Source organism: Amblyomma maculatum, chromosome 8 (assembly GCF_055883805.1).
Source record: "Amblyomma maculatum isolate TAMU_Amacu chromosome 8, ASM5588380v1, whole genome shotgun sequence".
Taxonomy (NCBI): Eukaryota; Metazoa; Arthropoda; class Arachnida; order Ixodida; family Ixodidae; genus Amblyomma; species Amblyomma maculatum.
In genome coordinates this window covers 32,507,869-32,529,372 of record NC_139351.1, presented here as the reverse complement: position 1 = coordinate 32,529,372, position 21,504 = coordinate 32,507,869, and the positions used below count along the sequence as shown (strand labels likewise).

The 21,504-nt window shown below is 45.4% G+C and overlaps 1 protein-coding gene across 1 annotated transcript in view; it reads left to right on the top strand.

Moving 5' to 3' along the window:
* The window catches only part of LOC146180860 (ubiquitin carboxyl-terminal hydrolase 24-like), a 205,407-nt gene that overhangs the window by 104,994 nt on the left and 78,909 nt on the right, over positions 1-21,504 (top strand). Inside the window, exons 34-39 of the mRNA XM_084576188.1 lie at positions 2,133-2,352; positions 4,730-4,791; positions 5,636-6,227; positions 8,235-8,498; positions 10,374-10,512; positions 14,385-14,504. Coding sequence (XP_084432314.1) covers positions 2,133-2,352; positions 4,730-4,791; positions 5,636-6,227; positions 8,235-8,498; positions 10,374-10,512; positions 14,385-14,504 — 1,397 coding nt within the window. The remainder of the gene's footprint in view (positions 1-2,132; positions 2,353-4,729; positions 4,792-5,635; positions 6,228-8,234; positions 8,499-10,373; positions 10,513-14,384; positions 14,505-21,504) is intronic.

The window sequence follows — 21,504 nt, the reverse complement described above, 5'->3', positions numbered from 1 at the left end:
GAAATAATAACAAAGGAAGGAAGGGGGGGGGGGGGGGTCATTATGTAGGGAGGGGCTGAAGTGCTTTGAGTTACAAAAGTAGCCATAAATGTGACACGATAAAAATCTAAACCACTTTTATAGTTCACAAGGAAACAAATGCCTGTTTTATAGTGCATGCCAGAGCAGTCAATAAGACGGAAAGAAAAAGAATGCAAAAACTCACAAATGGAATCCATTTCCTAGAAATGTCAGCAGAGGTGCCCAATAGGATACTGCCTCCAGGATATTTGTGGCATACCTGTAAGCAGGGACTACCCATTTCATCACTGACAGAATAACAAGCAAGTTCTAATAATTGTCGAACCTGTTGTGTACGTTGCGCTGAAGTTCAGGGTACTATACAGCACCAACTTACCCCTCAAGCTTTTATTCTGATATTTAACAGGACTGCGCTTAAGCCTGCTTAAGAGCGGAAATGGTGGAAGCCACTTTACAGGACTGTTTTCACTAATTTCATTGTCATTGCCATCCCTGCTATCATCATTGTCAACTAAATGCACTCTCATTGTCATCGATACTATCACCATTGTCATTGTCACCGACTGCATTGTCGTCATCGCTACTATTATCCCCACGCTAGCCAAGGACAATTACGATCTGTTTCCTGACATGGCCTACAGGTTTGCATGCTCGGATGAGGATCGTAGGCATAGGGGTTCGATTCTCGGCGGAGACAGATTTTTTTTGTAGTGAAAGCTACATTGGCCGCGATGCAGTCATTTCGCCATGGCACGAAATTTCACTGTGGTTGCACCACTCTCACTGCCGCTGCCTAGCAACCACCTTCTCGCCATCTAGCGTGTATACGACCAGAACATTTCGCCGTGTGTAAGACAAGCCCCTAATGCGCATGCTCGGAAACCGGAGAGGAGCAACAGGTGCGCTGTGCATGACATTAGAGCGCATAGCAGCGGCAAAGAGAGAATGAGCGTAAGACGGCGAAGAGAGCAGCGGAGACGCTCGAGAGGAGAAGCCGGGAAGGTAGAAGGGGACATAGCAGCTGGCACACGTACGGTGCTGCATAAAAAGCGGTTGGTTCGTCGGCGCTGCCTTGTTTGGAGCCATGGAAAGCGATTCGGAAAAGCTTAAACAAGCCAGGCTTACGTGTTGGAATAAAAACAGGTGAAAGCAAAGAGCCGAAGAGACCTAGCCAGGCAACCACACTAACCTGGATGTGCAATCAAGATTAACCAAGGCTAACCAAGCTATGTCTTAGCTTTCGCTACGTTTATCCTGGCATAACCGAGCTAAGCCACAGCCAATTTTTTTCTCTTAACTGTTAGTTTGTGTGAACATTCCCACTGTCCATGAGCCTAAAAAGGCTTTTGCTTTAAAAGAGGTACGTGTAAACGAGGTTGCACTGCAGTCAGAAAATTTTAGTGGAAAAATGCTGGTTTTATGTCGGGGCCGCATTTCATCAGAGCAACAAAAAATAGCGCAACCCTTACACGAATATTGTATATGCATACAGTAATCATGCAAACCCTGCTGCTCAAAAGGAGCCCCTTATAGCAGCGTGGCAGTGGTATGACCAAGTAAGATAGGTGCATGCACACTCACTCTGGTACCATGCAGTGGCAGTGTTGACTTTGCCCATACCTTGCTTCATTGAAACATGACAATAAGGCCACTATGGAAGCAACATGCATTGGCTCTGACTAGCCCTGCCGGTGAGCGATGGGGCATTGCGGCGTCAGTGCGGACTTAGTCATTGGTTCCCGTCATGACTTGGTGGCAATGCTGAGTGGCCTTTCTGTCAGGTTTTGCATGCTAGATTTCGGGAGAAGTATATTTACAAATACATGACGGCTGTTGTGTGACATGAAAAATTTTCACCTACCGATGTTTTGAGATGCGTGAATTTGAGGTAATGAAGTTTTGCTGTATATAGTTGAATGTGATGCTGTTAACTTTTTTTTTGTCTTGACAGTAATTGAACCATATCACATTCCTGGTCTCACTACATTCGAGTAAATACAGTGCCCGCTCCTGGCTGCTGTGCTTGGTCGAGCTTTGTGCTTTCGAACGTTGCTGCACCAGATGTGTCGTTTATCCAATGCCAAGTAGCTACATGGTGGTCGATGCTGCAGCCTGGTTCTGTGAGCTGCGCTGTGTGCGGGACTTTGTACTGGACGTGCTGCTGGGCTGTGGCAGTGAGGAGGTGCGATGCGCTGCACGCGACGGCCTGCACCGGCTGAGCCGCACGGTGGCTGGTCAGACACCACTCCGTCCGTTCCTGCTGCAGCTGCTGCTCAAGGCCCACCTGCCCCTCTGGGTCCCCTCGAGCTACACCCGTGGTTCCAATCAGAGGTATTGCTATGCACATTCAGAAAACGGTGGCTTGCCACAGACTCAGCTAAGCAGATCACAGGTAGTTATGTGCTGATAACTATCCTTTCTTTCTAGAGATAAAAAGAGCCTTTACACCAGAAAGTAACATATCAACTCTGCGCGTTCTTCGTCTTTTCGCATGATGGAGTGTGTTCGGCGTATCTTTATATTTTACTGACAACTTGGTTGCTGCGACGCTGATCTTCGAAAGATAAAACCTGAGCAAAACCATTCGCCTACTCACGTTGCGTGTTCTTCAGAGGTGGGGTAATGTGGGGTGACGTCCTTAAAAAGGAACAGCCTAGCAGACAACAAACCCAGTTGAGTGCGATTTATCGGCGTGTGCTTAGCCTCAAACTGTTTCCAGCCTCGCCCCGTCATACGGCGACGATGCACGGAAAAGTCGCCGCTCGCGCACGCCAGCTAAAGATTCGGGCGCCTGTACCCGGGCTTTTTCTGAACTGGCAACCACACTCCTCTCCCCTTTCCCAGAGAACTTGCGGTCCCACAAGGCAGCTTCCTTGCAATTCTCCACAGTAGAGCCCAGAAGCCATCAGAGGCATTCTGTATATATAACATATGTGTGTATTTTCCCTCGATAATGCCACATGGCTGCCCTGTGAGTTTGGTTGTACGAGGTGGCCATGGTTTGCAGTTGCTGCAGATGAACTGCATCAAAACAGGTTGGCAAGCTATAGTTGGTGACACATCTTGTGATAAACAGTGCAAACATAGAAGAACACACTAGACAAGAAGAGCAACAAACACAGCGCTATTCTTCACAAGATGGTTCACCAACTAGATGTTCACCTTGCTAAAATACCCTCAAAACAGTTCATCTCAAGCAAATTTTTATTGCGAAAGCAATACTATGCCAGGTCTCACCGCTCGTCGCTGTGTGCTGTGTCCGTGGTTCCCGAGCCGGCGCTGCACCTAACAGGAGAAGGAGGAGAAGAAGAACACTCGGTCACTGGCAGTTAATGCTTTCGCTCCATATTCGGTTCAGCAGCGTTGAACCCTTTTTAATTTTTCTCAACAAGTTCAGTAGGAAACCAGCCAAATGATATCCGATTGTTACCTTAGCTTACTGTACTGTGACCTCATTCCTGATATTTCATTTGTGCAATTCTTTTTCTGTTTGATGTTTGCTTAGACGATTCTTGCACTACAGTCAAGGTCAAGCTATATCTGTGTAAATGCAGTAACTGGTTGTTGGAATCAGTGCTGTTAGATGCTTGTGCAGCGTGCTAGACCTTTCATCACTATTCACTGTGCATTGGTGTCTTCATGCCTTTGTATAAACTTTGGAATGCTTGTGGTCAAAAGTTTTTCTTCTATGTGTTTTGCAAATGCTTCCGGGCTTTTTCTTTGCTAGTGTTGACAATGACTTGCAAGGCAATATGGAATTTCGCGAAAGACACGACACACAGAAAGGCACAGAGACGGACTAGCGCTTGTCCTCTCTCCATCTTTTAGTATGTCATATATTTTGTGCTGTTCCATATGGTTCTACAAGGCAATAACCAAATAGTCTGACATCAACTATTGCTAAAATATTGTCACGGAAAACACGGGCAAAAAGTCGGCCTAAAGATCAATATGCACTACTAGACTAAGGTAATGTTCAACAGCCTCGGGAAGGAACAGCAGCTTAGAATAGGTAGTGAAGCACTGTAGTTGGTACGCAAACATGTCTACTTAAGACAGGCAGTAACTGCAGATCCAGATTATGAAAGGGAAATAACTAAGAGAATAAGATTGAGATGGAGCACATTTGGCAAGCACTCACAGAATATGACTAGCAGCTTACCGGTATTGCTCAAGGAGAAAGTATATAATAGTTACATCTTACCTGTACTCGCCTATGGAGCTGAAACATAGAGGCTAACAAAAAGGGTTCTACTTAAGCTGAGGACAATGCAGAGGGCTATGGAATGGAAAATGGTAGGTGTAACGTTAAGAGTAGGAAGCATGCAGAGTGGGTCAGAGAAATAACTCAAATGACGGTCTAGTGGAAATGAAGAAGAAATGGGCATGGGTAGGGCATGTAGTGCGTAGAGAGGACTACTGATGCTTCTTTAGGGTAACAAATTTTATTCCAGGGGAAGAGAAGCGTAGCAGGGGGCAGTAGAAAGTCAGGTGGGCGGATGAGGTTAAGAAGTATGCAAGGGTCAAGTGGGTGCAGCTAGCAGAGGATCGGATTAATTGGAGGAATATGGGAGCTAGAGGCCTTCGCCCTGCAGTCAGTATAGCCCAGCTGATGATGATGATGATGATTATGATAGCCGTTTTTGTTGTGGGGCTCCTTTTTTTCTTGGGTTTGTGCAACTGCTTATATTATTTGTAATTTGTGCAGGTTACTTGGACAATGTGTTGAATACTTTGACCTCGCATGTCGACTCCTGGCTGACTCAAAAGGCAAGTTGGGTACATTTTTTCACTTAATTTTTAGCGTACTCTACATTCTGGTGCACCAGCTCTCTTTTTCACTGACGGCAGTCATTTTCAAATAACTGTAAGCAAGGTTTACACCTTGTGGAAGTACAGCTTACAAGGAAGTACAGCTTTAGCATTAACAGAACATGGCTATGAATACAAAGTGAGTTTGTCTCACGGCTCCAAGGCTTTTCTAGCAAATCTGGCTTCTTCTTGAAGCTCGTAAGACTGGTGGTTAAGCCATCTCAATAAAAGCGCCCTTTTAGTGTCATTTGTTTTTCTGCAACAAAACGAAAATTTGCTTCGAAGGTTGGTGCGTGCTGCAATATCACTTCATGGGAAGTAAGTCACTGCAGCCTGACGGACATTATATACGGATTTTGTTAAAAATTTCTTTATTATAAGGAGAAAAAAAAATGTCGTATCTGTTTCTGTTCAAAATTGTTTTGTGCAAAAGTATGTGTTTGTTTTCAGCTATCTGTGCTAATTTTCAAAATTCAAATAATGTTAGTATTATTCATACTAGCTTTGCACCACAAAATATTTTATTAGGACACCTCTAGTAAATAGGTTTTTTTCTGCCCATGGTTCGCAGAAGATTTCGTCTTTAGTTTAAATGTGTACCATTTAAAAAAAATATTCGATTTGCACTCAGTTTTTAATATTTGAATTTGCTTCACACTCAGAACGATGCTATTTTCACAGCTCGCAATTTTCAAAGTGCATCATGAATTGGGTCAATTGGCAAGTGCTGTTCCCAAACTGTTTGAGAAATTTCGGGCATTTGCTCACGCCACGTAGTATTCATTCTTTCACTTGTGCGCAGGGGATGCACCCGTGGACGTTGCCCAGATGCTGGAGGACGAGATTGCCTGGCTGCACAGCTTCTCGCCCTCGGAGAACGCCCATGATCGGGACATGGATGCCACACTCATGACTGGTCACTTCCACCTTGTCCGCACGCTGGTCGCCTGCAACGGGGACGACCACAAAGCGGATGCTGGGCAGAGTCTGGTTCTCACCCTCCTCGAGACATACCTCTTCCCGGCCTCCAGCCTTGTTGAGAAGAGTGCCAAAGATGACAGGCCCGAGCCCGGCGTGGTTAAGCCAAAGTGTGCTGCAGCCGAGGCACGCACGGCCGCCTTCGGCATCCTAGTCGAACTGGCCAAGTGTTGCCCGACCAACCTGGAGCACATTGTTTGCTGGCTCGTGGACCGGCACCACCAGCTCAAGTCTGAGCTCGTCAAGGAGTTTGAATACGAGCCGCTCATCGCAGGCCGTGCAGAGAGCGGCTATGTGGGGCTCAAGAATGCTGGTGCAACCTGCTACATGAACTCGGTACTGCAGCAGCTTTTCATGCAGCCGGGACTGCAGGAGGCCGTGCTGGCTATAGACTCTGACAAAGTGGAAGAGGACAGGTGAGTCACAATGGCTTTTTGGGAGCGCTAGGCTATGGTCACCATCCAAAGTGAGTGAGAGCTGTGTCGCTGGTGACGAAATTGTTAAAGGGGGAGGAGGGGCTAATCACAATTGTTTTTAAATTTTTGGTGTTTTGGATTATGCATGCATTAAAGAAACTTCACCCCAAGTTTGGTTGTCATCTACACAGTGGAAAATTAAAATTAAATTTTTTGCAAGATGTAGAGCACTCGCCACCAAAAGCGCCTGTGAGCATTGATTTCAAAATGCAACTTCATAGCAGGCAAAAGTCTCAACGCTGAGTGTGTTTCCTAAGTTGGAATGGTTACTTGTCGTGCTCTTCAGCTAAAAAGGACCTGCTATCGAGAGTACAGCAAATAGCTAAAAAGAAAAAGAAAAGGCAAATTTTGTGCCATTCCAACAGCGGTTTGAAAATGCTTATTGTGGCATGGAGATTGCCACAGTTGCCCCAATTGCCATTGCAGTAGTGGGTTTTTTTTTTTTTTTTTTTTCACTATTTTTTGTATGCCAAAAGCACTTGAAGTGTGTTTCGAGTTTGCTTCACACCAACACAGCCATTATTCATACAGGAGAAAAAAATAGATTTGCCTTTGCTTTTTTCAAGCTGTCTAGCTCAAGCTGAATGATCTCCTCAGTGCTTTTCTATAATGCAGAAATAAATTTGTTTGTCGAACACGACGGCAGGAATCCACCATGAAGTCAATCTCACCTACCATATTTACCCAAGTCTAACGCGCCCCTGATTTTAACGCGAACCCAGTTTACATGACCTAAAGAGAGGAAAAAAAAACTGGAAGCCTTGATTCTAACGTGCACGTTGCCAACTGCAGTGAGCAAAAAAAAAGAAACTGCAAGCTCCGACTCTAACGGCCATATGAATTCCAGGAATGAAATAAAGCACACAAACATTTTCGTATTTTCAATTAAAAACAGGCTGTTTATTCACGTGAACCCTCAAGCTCTTACTAGCTTAGCTCAAGGAAGTGCACCTTCAGCACCTCATTAGTCACTGGCACGTGCTCCACCTGCTTCTGGGTCGTGAAATCAGCCAGCTCATGTTCTAGGTCTGGAAACCTCCCCGTTTGCGGACCGTGGCAGCCTTTGCTTGATGCCTTGCTCTCAAAGATTGACTTTTTCAGTCTTGGCTAGTTTAGGACACAAGTTTCAGGCATTCCAAAATGGCGGGCTGCTTCCCTATTGCTGCTCTCTTCAGCGCATAGAATAATTTCACACTTGAAACTGTTTGTAGCGGACACGACATGTCTGTCGCCGCTGAGGCATTGATTCTCGGACAAGAGAGCCTACGGATCGGACAACAACACCGCATCAATTGCAAATGGTTTTTGCGATGCCGAAAGCAATGAACAAATGTGTTGTTATGGATGCCAACCGCATGTGAGCTGCCGCACTCGCATTGAGGCGATGGCAATGGGCAGCTATAGGCCAGTTTCACTTTGCACTTGAATCTAATGCGCATGCGATTTTAGCACTGATTTTCGCCCAGAAAAGGTGCGCGTTGGAATTGGGTAAATACAGTACCTCCTGCTCAGCACAAATTACTCTGGGCCTCTCTGAAAAGTAATTCGTGGATTTGCACGCTCAAAATGCATGTTTCCTTTTCATATTATGCACAAAACAAAGGTTATAATGCCAAGAACTATTAGAGAGAGACATGCTCTTGATGAAACATGCCTTGTACGTTTGTATGGGTCCCACCGCAGTGGTGTGGTTAAAGATGTCCGACTGCTACTCTGAAGTACCATGGTTCGAACCCGACCGCTGTTGGCAGCGTTTCAATGTAGGCAATATGGAGAGGCACCCTTGTGCTGTGCGATGTCTGTGAATGTTCTCCAGGTGGTCGAAATTATACTCCGTTGCCCTCCACTACAGCACTTCTTTTTCTCTGTCCACTTTCAGTCCTACCTTCCTCCCTTGCCTTTCCTGTAAACCAATTTATTCATTTATTTATGTGTATGTGTGCACAGTCTCCTGTTCCAGACGCAGTCAGTGTTTGGCCACTTGTTGGAGTCCCAGCTGGAGTACCATGTGCCAGAGCAGTTCTGGCAGTGCTTCCGACTGTGGGGTGCACCAGTGAACGTGCGTGAGCAGCAGGACGCCTTTGAGTTCTTCAACCACCTGCTGGACCAGGTGGACGAGTACCTGCTCAAGATCGGCTGCGACCCCGTCTTCAAGCCCTTCTACGAGGGAACCTTCTCCGACCAGAAGATCTGCCAGGGCTGCCCCCACCGGTAACTGTACTGCTGGCTTAGGGAGTTCTCCTATGTTAGGGGTTAGAAGAAGCTACATTGATCTACAGAGTCATCCACTTCTAGCTATAACACGTTTACTGCTTTCAAAAATAACCTTGCGTTCGATGCAGGCGCATGTCAAAGCAAAGTGATAAAAGTATAGAGGGAACTGGCGGTGGCACTTCACGCAGCCTACCACTTAGCTTCATTGCACTGCCAGGTTGGACGCAGTGACGCTTTGGAAGCAGTGATCGTGTTATAGCTAGAAATGGATGACCCTGTGCATACAAAGCTTGTCAACACTTGGTTGAACTGAACAAGCCTGTTTACTTTTTTTTCTCTGTCTCTTTCTCTGAGCTCAGCGGTGGTCTATTGGCGTCAGCTTTCGTATTGAGGCAGTGTAGGGTTTGATTCCAGGTGCTACTAGGTATCAGCTCTCTCTTTGCCTGGCTCCTTTAATGTAAAATGTGTGGATAATAAATGCTTGGGTGATCACAAATGCAACAAATCTCCATTTGCACTAAAAGCCGCATATTTCGTTTTATTGCGATAGCAATACTGCACTAGGTTTCGGCCTATCGCATCGTCCCGGGAAGGGCCATGTTTGACCTTGAACAGCTGCGAAGACGAAAGAGGAGGAGGAGGAAGAGGAGAAGTAAAAGAAGAAGAACTACAGCAACAACAACAAGTCACTTGGTCACTCACATTTGGTTCAGCAGCATTGAACCCTTCTCATTTATATGTGGGCTGGTAGCTTACGCTCTCGCATCATACTCTTTAAGGATGAGCTTAAGGGCCCCCAATAATGTAGCACCTTACACTGATAGGGCGTGATAGGGGAATATTGTAGCAGGCAAAATAAGCTTCCGCCGTTGCTATCGTAATTCTACTAGGGTTAACCAGAGTTAAACCACAACTAATCTTTTATTGTTATTGTAGGGTATGCGAGTATTGAAATTTTCAAATGTTGAATTTTGGACTAGTGATAAAAAAAAAGTAAAATAAAATGTTGTAGTAAGCATTGCTCATTTTGTTTAATTTGGAATTGCACATGGTATTTGCCAACGAAATTAAACTAAAATTATGCAGAAATCTGTACTGTTCAACAGGACAGTATGTGATCTCGCCATGCATAGCGGATTACAGTGGCACTCATAAAATTTATCCAGTGAGCAACACAAGACTGCTGTAGGCCGACAAAAATAACATGATACATAGCAGCGCTCTGCGCAGCTCTAAATATGCGCTAAAAAGGAGTGCTTGGCTGGTTGCTTGTGCAGATATGGTTTGAGCTAAGACTCCGTGCGATTTTTCTGTGCTTGAAAGCTGTTGAAGGATGTCAGTGCAATATTGCCATGATGATCGTGTCGAACATTCAGTTTTACAGAAAATCCAGCGTCGGCATTGTGATCGAAAAATCACCAGCATGCCTCAAGCTGGTGGTAGTTGGCAGGTGACATGGCTTGGCTCTGATTGAATGTCAGTGGGCTTTATTGGTGTCACAAGACCGCATGACGTGGCCGAAGTGGGAGGAGCTTTGTGGAGAGGGAGGTGGGGATCGAACCCGGGATTCTTTGATCCAAAGTCAGAGGTGCTACCCCTATGCCAAGTAAGCATAGTCATACAGCTTTGTTTTTATGTCTGGCGTTTCTTCACATTATGTGACAGTGAGAGACACAAATTTTGAGAGTGCATGTATGTGATCGAGGATCCGCCGGGGGAGCCACAAACAGGGGCCATTAATGCTGTTGTGTCATGACCTTAAAAACGTAGGTTAAGTGTCCCCCCAATTTTTCTGGGCGAACTTATTGTTAAAGCAACATGCTGTGACCACTCATTCATATTTTTGCTGCACAAAATTCCTGCCCATTCCAGGTATGAGCGTGAGGAGACGTTCCTTGCCCTGAACCTTCCGGTGAAGAGCCAGAGCCTCAAGGAGTCCCTGGACCAGTTTGTCAAGGGCGAGTTGCTTGAGGGGGACAATGCCTACCTGTGCGAGAAGTGTGGCCAGAAGGTCAGTCCCTTCCATGTACAGTGTATTATCCCAGCTACCATTCAGCAACTGTTGTAAACTCTGGTGGTAATAACAGCAAAACATTCTAGGAGGCACTTAACACTGCTTAGGTTCAGTAAGGCGAAAGTCTTTTATATGTACATATATATTATTGCGAAAGCAATGCTACGCCAGGTGTCAGCCCGTCGCATAGTCGGTGGCCGCAGTCACGAATGACCTTGAGCAGCAATGACCTGCAGCCAATGTTCTTGGATATAGACAATTGGAAAACTGCTGGCACGCCGCGTTACGAACTGGGCCCAAACAATTGCCGGTCCGGCGTGTTGATCGCAAGTGACCGCAGCGCCCCTCTCCCCCTGCTGCGGTAGATGAGTGAGGCCATTGAGCAAACACAGGCGGAAATTTTAAAATACTACTAACCCTCTTCTTTCAGCAATGCAACAGAAAATAAAATTGTGTTTGCTTTTTTTTAAACATATTTGTTTGCAGACGTATCTCAAACAGGCAGGTAGCAGACGACACGCTTGAGCCGCATCTGCAGCCTCCTTGCTTCAGACGCGTCAGTGGACGGTGGTGGCTTTCATATGCGTACAAAAGTGTGTTAAACAGGCAAACACATTTTCTTTTCTTTTTTTTTTGCATTTTAACCGGTCAATAGTCGATCTGCGTTGTGGCGATTAAACACGCAATATCATTGCTTCAAAAAATCGGCAAACTGTTAAAAGCGTGATTTTCACCTGTTTTGTCGTAAAGTTTTAAAGAAAGCAATGTTAAAATAGTTATTAAAATGTTTTAGTTCAACCTTTATGCCGCGAGGCGACGCCAGGCGTGGATAGGTAGACTTGTTCCATTACGTGAACATGTAGAGTCTACGAAGCCATCCTGCTAGATGTCTAATGAATTGGAACACATCCTTTATGTGGCTACTGGTGAACTGGCTATGGATCTGTCTCGTTTAACACATTCCTCATTAAGGTGTTATAGCCAACGGGATTCAGCCTTTGTCTTTTTTAGCATAGCAGGGGTTGGCAGAAAAGTAGGTGGGTGGATGAGGTTAAGAAGTTTACAGGGGTCAAGTGAGTGCAGCTAACACAGGACAAGGTTAACTGTAGGAATATTGCAGAGAGGTCTTTGCCCTGGAGGGAGTATAGCCTGGCTGATGATGATGATGATATCTGCTCCATGAACAAAAATGTTCATGGAGCAGATATGAATGTTGGAAGTTTTTTAGAAAACAGATTGAGTACTTTTCAACGTATCGTAGGTAGTTTGAATTAAAAACTGTGTTTAGCAAGACATGACTGGGGACGGACATGGATCTGTTGTGCACGAGTCCTTCTTATTCACCATCAACTCAATTAGCAGTAAATAAGAGCCTGAAGAGCTAATCTTGCAATGGTAATTACGAGGTTTGTGTGAATATTAAAATCTTCGAATAGGAATAGAATACAAATATGAGAAAAAAATGCCTTCAACTATCGAATATCTTATCAATAAAATGAGAAGGAGAATTGAAAACAGCAAGTATTTTTGTCTTATTTAGTTCAGAATTCACATGATATTTGCACATAAAATTTAACTATAGCTACACAGAACTATTAAAAAATCCAGTATGAATTTATACAGGATTCCATATAGTACCTTCTTTTCTACAGGAAGAACCATATGAAACCGTGTGAAGCTCTCATATTGCTCTCGTTAATTCGGCCTTCAAGGGGACCAAAAAGAATATCCGAATTAATCCAAAGCTCATATTATCGGACAGGACTGAAAACCTGCCGAAAACCCTTTGAATCACAGTAATTTTTTGTATGATGACTGCACGATGGTTGTCTGCATTTGAGATGAAACCCAAGTGACAATGACTTGTTTGTTTTCCCTTTTTCATTTAGTGCTTTGTTTTGCACATACTGTTGGGAAGACCGTCGTCACAAAAGGGAAGGTCGCTCTTCACAAAACAGCCCCATTTGTGTTTTGAGGATGCTTCACTGCACAGCCCACGTGGCCCAGCATTTTAGTAAAACACGCAGTGTGAGGGAGACTACGATGAATTCAAACATTTTCGGTATGTTCGGTGATTTTCGAATATCAGTTTTTGAAATAGGAATATGAATTGAATAACAAACGAATTCAATTTGTGTTCAAAATTTTGAATATTTGCACTTCCGTAGTAATAATACATTACTACAGGTATTAATTAAGGAGCCTATGTAGAAATTGGCACTATTCTGCGGATTGCGCCCCGCCACAGTAGCGGAATGGCTAGAGCAAATTGACTCTTGATCCAAGCATGTGGGTTTCATCTTAACTGCAGTGTCCGCTTTCCAATGCAGGCCCGTGTAGCGTGCAGTGTCACAGCATGTTAAAGAACCTCAGGTGGCAGAAATATCCGAAGCCCTCACAGCTCTCTCACAGCTCTCTCACAGCTCTCTCACAGCTCTCTCACAGCTCTCTCACAGCTCTCTCACAGCCTTAGTCGCTTTGGGATGTTAAAAGTGTATATTCAAATAGTGTATAGCAAATATTCGGACCTCCGAAATTTCCAGCATGCGTGTTTGTTCGGACTTTTTTACAGCAATTCAAATGGAAACTCCCACTCCTTTGCACCAGACAAGGGAGGTATATTATCTCCCTCTCTCAGGATGGTCAGAAGCCAGTTCTGCTGCTGCCTACACCATTCTGGCATGGGGTTCACACATCATGGGAACCTTATTTGCAAAGACCTCTTATAAAAGTGACTGAAATTTTGGGCTCATTGCATCTGGTTGTCCCACTTTGCAGACCTCATTTGCATTTGAAGGCATTTTGAGAACAGTTTTAATTACAGCTGAGTGGAAATAAGCCTCTGGACTGAATGCTCCCAGGTTGGCACATTGCGTGCACTAGTTGGTCCTTGCTTATCAGTTTCACAGCACTGCAAGCCACGGAGCTAGCCCAAGCAATGGAAACTAAAAGTACAAAAAAGAAATCATGTCTGGAGAGAGTGCGCCGGCTGTGCTGTGCGATATGCAGTTCAGTAGTCTTGTTCCGAGTCTCCTGTTTTCGCCATCTGCCTTCTTTTTTTTTTTTCTTGTGCTGTGTCCATTTAAATACATAGTTGTTTAGATTTTTGTGACAGAAACTGTGCACGATGAAAGCTTTTGTCATGAAACAGTGCACGTAAGCTCAAACTGCAGCTTTGCTCATTCCACTCTCTTGCCCCATTTCTTTGTGCCGGGACTTTTTGTTATCTCATAGGTTGAAAAAAAAATATAAGCACCGGTTTCTACCTGCGTTCTTCTCCAGCATGTGGATAGCTAACCGCTGACTGTTTCATGGTGTTACTTATTTACGTGCGGCATGGTGATACATGCCCTTTCTCAATCCACAGCCACTCTGCAGCCACGTCATCACGGCTATCGATGGCCGCTAGCGCACTTCGTTTGTCGCTTGCTCTCAGTGCGTCATGCGAAAGAAAAACAAGTTAAATGATGGGGCAAATGTGAGTTAGTGTTGTTTGGAAGCGCCAAGATGTTTGACTGCAAGCTTAGGGGAGCTGGAAATTTCATAACTTCTGAATGTTAAGAGGTTTGAATTTTTTGGATAGCAAAAGCACGTTGCAAATTAAATCGTAGCAAAAAGCATGCACAAACCCTTTGAAAATTTAAATGTTCGTGCATCCCTGCAAATCTTTTTTTCTTTTTTTTCGGTCAATAGCATTTTGTGCTCGCCATCAAATCGTCTATCCAGCTTGTCTGAGAATAATAGGAGCATTGTATTACTGAAGCTAGTGGTGAAAACTAAGCAGATTTGATGTGTTTTCAATTTATGTACTCTTGTTTTCTTTCTTGTTTTGTTCATCTTCTCTTTCTGTTAACCTTGTTTGTGTGCAGCGTAACACAGTCAAGCGGACCTGCATCAAGAGGCTGCCCCAGGTGCTGGTCATTCAGCTGAAGCGGTTTGGCTTCGACTGGGAGGCTAACCGGGCCGTCAAGTTTGACTACCACTTCAAGGTGCGTTGGTTTCACTGGCCTGCAGCCTCTCGACACGCTGCTTGGAAAATCGCCAGCAGTTAGTTGAGGAGGAGACAACCCAAGTCCTTTGAGTGAACCATGGTTAAAAATTCGTAGTTTGGCTTGTGTGAAAATGCTACAGAGCGTAGGTTTTCAAGTTGTTGGTGTGGCACCGTGGCAGGACCTGCCAACTTGGATCTCTCATTTCACACCGGATGGTTATATCAGAATCAGCCTGCCAAGACCCTGTCATTCACGTTACCCCTATAGGCCACTAAGGCACGTTCATGCGGCTTGGTTAAAGCATGGCTTTTATCTGGGCTGGTAGCCTACGCTATTGCGTCATACCTTTAAAGGCGGATCTTAGTGTCCCCCATAATTAAATGCTATAAACACCTTTACCACCGCCACCTAAAACGCCGATGAACTTTGATGCATGCAACGCTCGGTTGCCCGCAGCCAAAGCTTTGGCTCCACACTCGGTTAAGTAGCGTTGAACCCATGTAATTTTTTATTACTGCTAAAATCACCTGTTAAGTACAGTTTAACATACATGAGAGCGAGCTTTCAAATTCAGTGTGTGACTTTTTCAATACCCCTTTAGATCTGGCAAGAGCAGAATGGTAAGTGATGACTGGAGCTTGACGATTCCATTTGTTAGCAGTAACAATTAATTTCTGGGGCTGATATGTGACTACTTTTTGGTGAATGCATGGCTTCAGAGGAGGTGCTTTCATTCGATAGGATGCGTATCATTTATAATTATGAAATTGGCAGCATGTTTGAGCATTTAAGTTTGTTACTTAACTGTATTCACCTGTGTAACGAAACCACTTCCCACTTTTGTTGTCAAAAATTGTTCTTCAATTTTGCATCACCATTGTCAGTAACCACAGCACAGGCCTTGGTAGCTTGCAAAGATGTTGTGCACCTATAACATCATTCCATGTTAATCTTTGCAAAGCTTCTGGAGTGGTGGCGCACTCAGCAAACTTGGCAAAGCACCAAGACAACATATTAACATCGTTTTGTGTCACGGTGTGATCTGATGATATTGTCACGGTGTTGGCGACTGGGGCTAGATTAACAGAGCCGGTACAGGTAGAATTCACGGTCCAAGGTTTAGGTACGTCCTGCGAGTCCGGAGCCGATTCACTTCAACGTCGTCTTTCACTCCGAGCGCCCCCTGGCATTCCTCCCTCCTTAAGCGTAACGCACACAGTTACACGTGCACACAAGCGTACAAAAGCAACCTCCCCCCCTCAAAAAGAAAGTTTGTAGATGTAGTTTGTCAGTCACCGTGCAAAGTACGGCTTCAGTCGCAAGACATGAACTGTCTCTGGACGAGGTAGCCGACGGCCTGTGTGCTCTGATCCATCCGGGAGCACCTCGTAATTGACGTTACTGATGCGTCGCAGGATTTTATACGGTCCGAAGTAGCGGCAAATTAGCTTGTCTGAAAGGCCGCGGCGTCGAACAGGAGTCCACACCCACACCTGGTCCCCGGTGTTGTAGGAAGCTTGTTTGTGGCGGAGGTTGTACCGGCGTGAATCCCTGTCCTGTTGCTGGGTGATGTGGACGCGTGCTAGTTGGCGTGCTTGCTCAGCATCTTGGGCAAACTGCTCGGCGTCAGAACAAAGTTCGGTATCTGTTTGGTAAGGGAGCATTGCGTCCAGCATCGTCCGAACCTCCCTGCCGTAAACGAGGCGAAACTTCGTGAAACGTGTAGTCTCTTGGACTGCCGTATTGTATGCGAACGTCACATATGGTACGATCGCATCCCAAGTCTTGTGCTGGGCGTCGACATACATCGCCAGCATATCCGCGATGGTCTTATTAAGCCTTTCCGTCAGCCCATTGGTCTGCGGATGGTAAGCAGTAGCTTTTCGATGCGCCGTACCACTGAGATGAAAGACTTCGGCCATCATTTTTGAAGTAAAGGCAGTCCCTCTATCAGTATTAATACAGGTAGGAGCACCGTGCCGTAGTATGATTTGGTGTACAAAGAAATGGGCAACTTCAGACGCTGTACCACTAGGTAACGCTTTGGTCTCGGCATAGCGAGTCAGATAGTCTGTGGCGATGATTATCCAACGGTTGCCACCAGAGGATCGAGGGAAAGGACCGAGAAGGTCCATGCCGACTTGATCAAATGGTGCTCGTGGTGGTATTATGGGCATGAGGAGGCCCGCAGGCTTTGATTGCGGAACCTTCCGACGCTGACATTGCCGACAGCTCTTGACATAGCGCTTAACAACAGTGGCAAGGTTGGGCCAGTAGAATGTCTGTCGTATCCTAGCAAGTGTGCGAGAATAGCCCAAGTGGCCAGATGTTGGTTCATCGTGGCACGCGGAAAGGATTTCCTCTCTCAGAGCTGTGGGTACCACGAGGAGGTAGGTTCTTGACTCGGATCTAGAGTTCTGCTTATAAAGCACACCACCTCTCAGGCAGAAAGTTGAGAGGCTCCGAGAAAAGCACTTAGGTATGGTGGCTGGCTGACCTTCTAAATAATCAATCAGTGCTCGTAAATCTGGATCTGCACGCTGCTGATGTGACATATCTGAAGCATCAACAGCTCCGAGGAAACTGCCAGCGTCATCCGTGTCTGGTGGAGCGAGCTCGACAGGCGCGCGGGAGAGCGTGTCGGCATCTTCATGCTTATGTCCGGACTTATAAACAATAGTGAGATCGAACTCCTGTAGGCGAAGGCTCCATCGCGCCAGGCAGCCGCATGGGTCACGCAGGTTGGCCAGCCAACACAAAGAATGGTGGTCAGTGACAACTTTAAATGGGCGACCATAAAGGTAGGGGCGAAATTTCGCAGCAGCCCAAATAATGGCGAGGCATTCCTTTTCAGTAGTTGAATAGTTCGTCTCGGCGCGGGATAAAGTACGGCTGGCATAGGCGATGACTCGTTCAACACCCTCTTGACGTTGCACGAGAACCGCCCCAAGGCCAATGTTACTGCCGTCGGTGTGTATTTCTGTCTCCCCCTGCTCATCGAAATGGGCTAGAACAGGCGGCGATTGGAGACGGAGACGCAGCTCGGCAAAAGCAGCTTCTTGTTCGTGCGTCCAAACAAAAGGGGTGTCTCCCCGGGTGAGCTGAGTCAGCGGTTCAGCGAGATCAGCGAAGTTATCGATAAAACGCCGGTAGTAACTGCACAAGCCGAGAAATCGGCGAACAGCTTTCTTGTCACGTGGAATCGGAAATTCCGCAACAGCAGCAATCTTGTCAGGGTCGGGCTTCACGCCGGCGGCGCTGACGACATGGCCGAGAAATTTAAGCTCTCTGTAGCCAAAGTGGCATTTCTGTGGCTTAAGTGTCAAGTTAGCGGATCGAAGGGCTTCGAGTACTGACCGCAGGCGCTGAAGATGTTGTGCAAATGATTCTGCGAAGACCACCACGTCATCTAGGTAGACTAGACAACACTGCCATTTAAGGCCGGCGAGGACAGTGTCCATCATCCGCTGAAATGTGGCCGGCGCGGAACACAGGCCGAAAGGTAGAACTTTAAATTCGTAAAGGCCGTCGGGTGTGACGAAGGCAGTCTTCTCACGATCTCGCTCATCGACCTCAATCTGCCAGTAGCCACTTTTTAGATCGATGGACGAAAAATACTTTGCACGCTGAAGGCGGTCGAGAGAGTCGTCAATCCGCGGCAAGGGGTAGACATCCTTCTTGATTACGGCGTTCAGTTTGCGGTAATCGACGCAAAAACGTAACGTGCCGTCTTTCTTTTTAACTAGAACGACCGGGGAGGACCACGGGCTATTGGAAGGCTGGATAACCTCATCTTCGAGCATTTCCTTAACTTGTGACCTAATAACTTCACGCTCGGTCGAAGAGACGCGGTAGGGGTGCTGGCGGATTGGGCGCACATTATCGAACGTCACGATCTGGTGTTTGGCGATGGGAGTTTGATTCACTTTTGACGACGATGCAAAACACTCTTTGAATTCGAGTAACAATGAAAACAGCTGGTCGCGCTGGCTGACCGATAGCTCTGAGCTGACATCGAGATTGTCGAGGGATGTGGGTGGTGGCACGGTTTCTGCGGACAAGCACTCGGAGACATCAGAGATGCGTTCGGCGAAAGCTACGGAAGTGTCACGAAAAAGGTGCCGATACTCGTGCGAAAAATTTGTAACAAGTACCTTGGACTGACCACGGTGAAGATGTATCAAACTGCGGGCCACGCAGACTCCTTGTGTCAACAGTAACGATACGTTAGTTTCGGCTATGGCGTCACCATCGTTAAGGGCATTGCATTTGACATTAACGAAGGTGCTGGTTCGGGGTGGCAGAGTGACACTGTCCTCATAAACTCGAAGCACATTGAGTGGTCGCTTTGCACCGCTGAGGGCCACTGCTTTCTCAGTAGAAAACGAGACCTTAGAATTCCGGAGGTCAATAATTGCGCCATATTCACGAAGAAAATCTATGCCCAGAATCAGGTCACCTCCACCAGATTTGTCACGGTGTTGGCGACTGGGGCTAGATTAACAGAGCCGGTACAGGTAGAATTCACGGTCCAAGGTTTAGGTACGTCCTGTGAGTCCGGAGCCGATTCACTTCAACGTCGTCTTTCACTCTGAGCGCCCCCTGGCAATATTGTGCCTGTGAACGGTGCCAGCCACTTGTAGCAAGACTAAGAGAGTACGCTGAACACTTGCCCTGATGGTCACGTGCCCATTTTTTAAGTAAATTAAGAAAACTTGCAACTACAGCCGCAAGATCAAACTACCAATATGCCAAGCAAAACTCACTACCAGGAATGGCTAATGAATGGCTGATAAAATTTGATTGACGAGACTGCCTGCAGTGAATTGAGATTCATGATATCCTTATCAAAAATGACATGGGTAGCACTGTTCCAAGATGAATGGCAATATAATGTAAACTCTGGTATCTATTCAAAATAAATAAATAAATAAAACAAATTTCATCCTGATGCATGCATTTTACTCGCAAAATCGACAGATGGTGATACTACAAGAAATTAGTATTGTGGACTTTTCTCATACATGGTACTCCATCACGGTGTTCCAAAGGCAAAGACCAGCTTATGTTTCTCCACTTAAACATTATTTAGTTCATTTACTAATAGTAGAACCCCGCTCTTAGTAAACTCTGATATAGTAAAGTGCGCCTGGCCGCAGCGACAACTCCCATGATATGACATCGCCGCCTGCGCACTACCTAGAATCGGGAGGAAAAGAATTTTCTGAATTTCAAAACAAAAATAACACCTGTCCTTTTAAGTGGCTTTACCACCAGAATTAACAGCATTGAGGAGAAGCCTACTTTACGAAGGCCTTGGAGCTGTGAAGGAAAGTATGAAGCGTGTAGGAAAAAAAAAAAGTAAAGCTGTCTACAAACATGGAAAAGAGGCAGCGCAGTCCATTCAGAAAGTAAAGAAGAGTAAAAGTGTACCAAGAAATATGGAAGGGGAAGAAATGAGCGAACATTCCCAGCACTGTGCAGCACAAAGCATGAGGCAGCAGAGGCAAGAAATGGAGGTGCAGCGTGTGCAGTCTTGCAGCACTTGATTGCCACGCGCATGTATCATTTATTGCCTTTTGAAAAACAGAAACAGCAAAAAGTGACACCATGCTCATGCAATGCTTTGATTTTCACATGAAATCAAGCTTGGTTGTATTCATAGCCACGTCCTCATGCTTAAGAAGTACTTCCAGTAACTGAAAGAACTTGCATGAAGAGATGATAAGGAGAGATGGAAGCTATTTCGGAGTGTTTTATTTCTTTTTTTTCTTTTTTTTTTTTTTTTCATTTAAGCAACAAGACTTGTTCAGTAAGTGGCCATTTAACTACTAGACAGCATCTTCAGGACCATGTCATCACCAACAACTGATATAGTGAGGACCCTGATATAGTAAAGGTTTTTGCTGGTCCCAGTGACTTTACTATAAAGGGGTTCTACTGTACTACATAAGTTGGGGGCGGCTGTGTGCCGCTATTAACAAGCCTATAAACAAGTTGTTCATTAGTCAGATTTGCACCCACCAAACAGGTGAAAGGGGCTTAGGGTAAGCAGAGCTGGCAGTCATCAAATGGTTATTAGAAGGCCACTTGTTACTGCCACTGTCGTACATATTCGATCACGCTGATAAAATACAGCAAGTGTTTGGACTGAACAGCAAGTGAGGTGGTCCTAGTCTAATGAGAAATGTGTGCAGATCAAATCCTGCTACAACAAAATTCATGAGACCCATGACGAATTTCAATGAAGTGGAACTTCGTGTTAGTGAAACAGGACATCGCCGCATTGGGCTGGATAGCTCACGAACACAGTTCAGTTACAAAAATCTGTAAGCACTGGTCTCTCATGTCAGATTGCAGTTGGTCGTATTTGGAGATGTTTTGGACACGCAGTGCGAATATACCCCTGACAATTCGTTCATTAGAGACAGTTCCTAGAACCACCATTACTGCCATTTACTCAGAACTGCTTTTACTAGATGCACCGTAATGGTTGAAAAATATACGTGTTAGCATTACGCTTGCCTGCAGCGCAGAAGGAAAACATGAAGTGCACCTTCTCTGGTAGCGTGCTTCCTGTTATAACGTATATAAATTTAAAACGGAATTTGCCAGTTGTTTTAGAGAAACGAAATGAGATATTGACAGCATTGTTTAAGCTGAAATACAGGTGCAATTTGTGTATTTGAGGATGTAGAAGTAGTTCAGATTACATGTTGACACTCCCACGTGCAGCGACACCATTTTATAAATGCGCAATGCATGAAAACTTACTCAATGACCATTGGGATGCATATTGTTTTAGTTTAGAATTTTGAGCCAAAGTGCTGACTCTAGAAAGGAGACTTCGCTTTGACGTTGACAGTCTTCGATCTTGCAATATACGTTGTCCCTTCAAATCAGTAATAAAAAGTTGGTTTGTGCATTTTAATTAATTCATCATCTGGTCATTAGGCTTTATGATTTGCATAATGTCTTCCTTGCCATACAATCCACC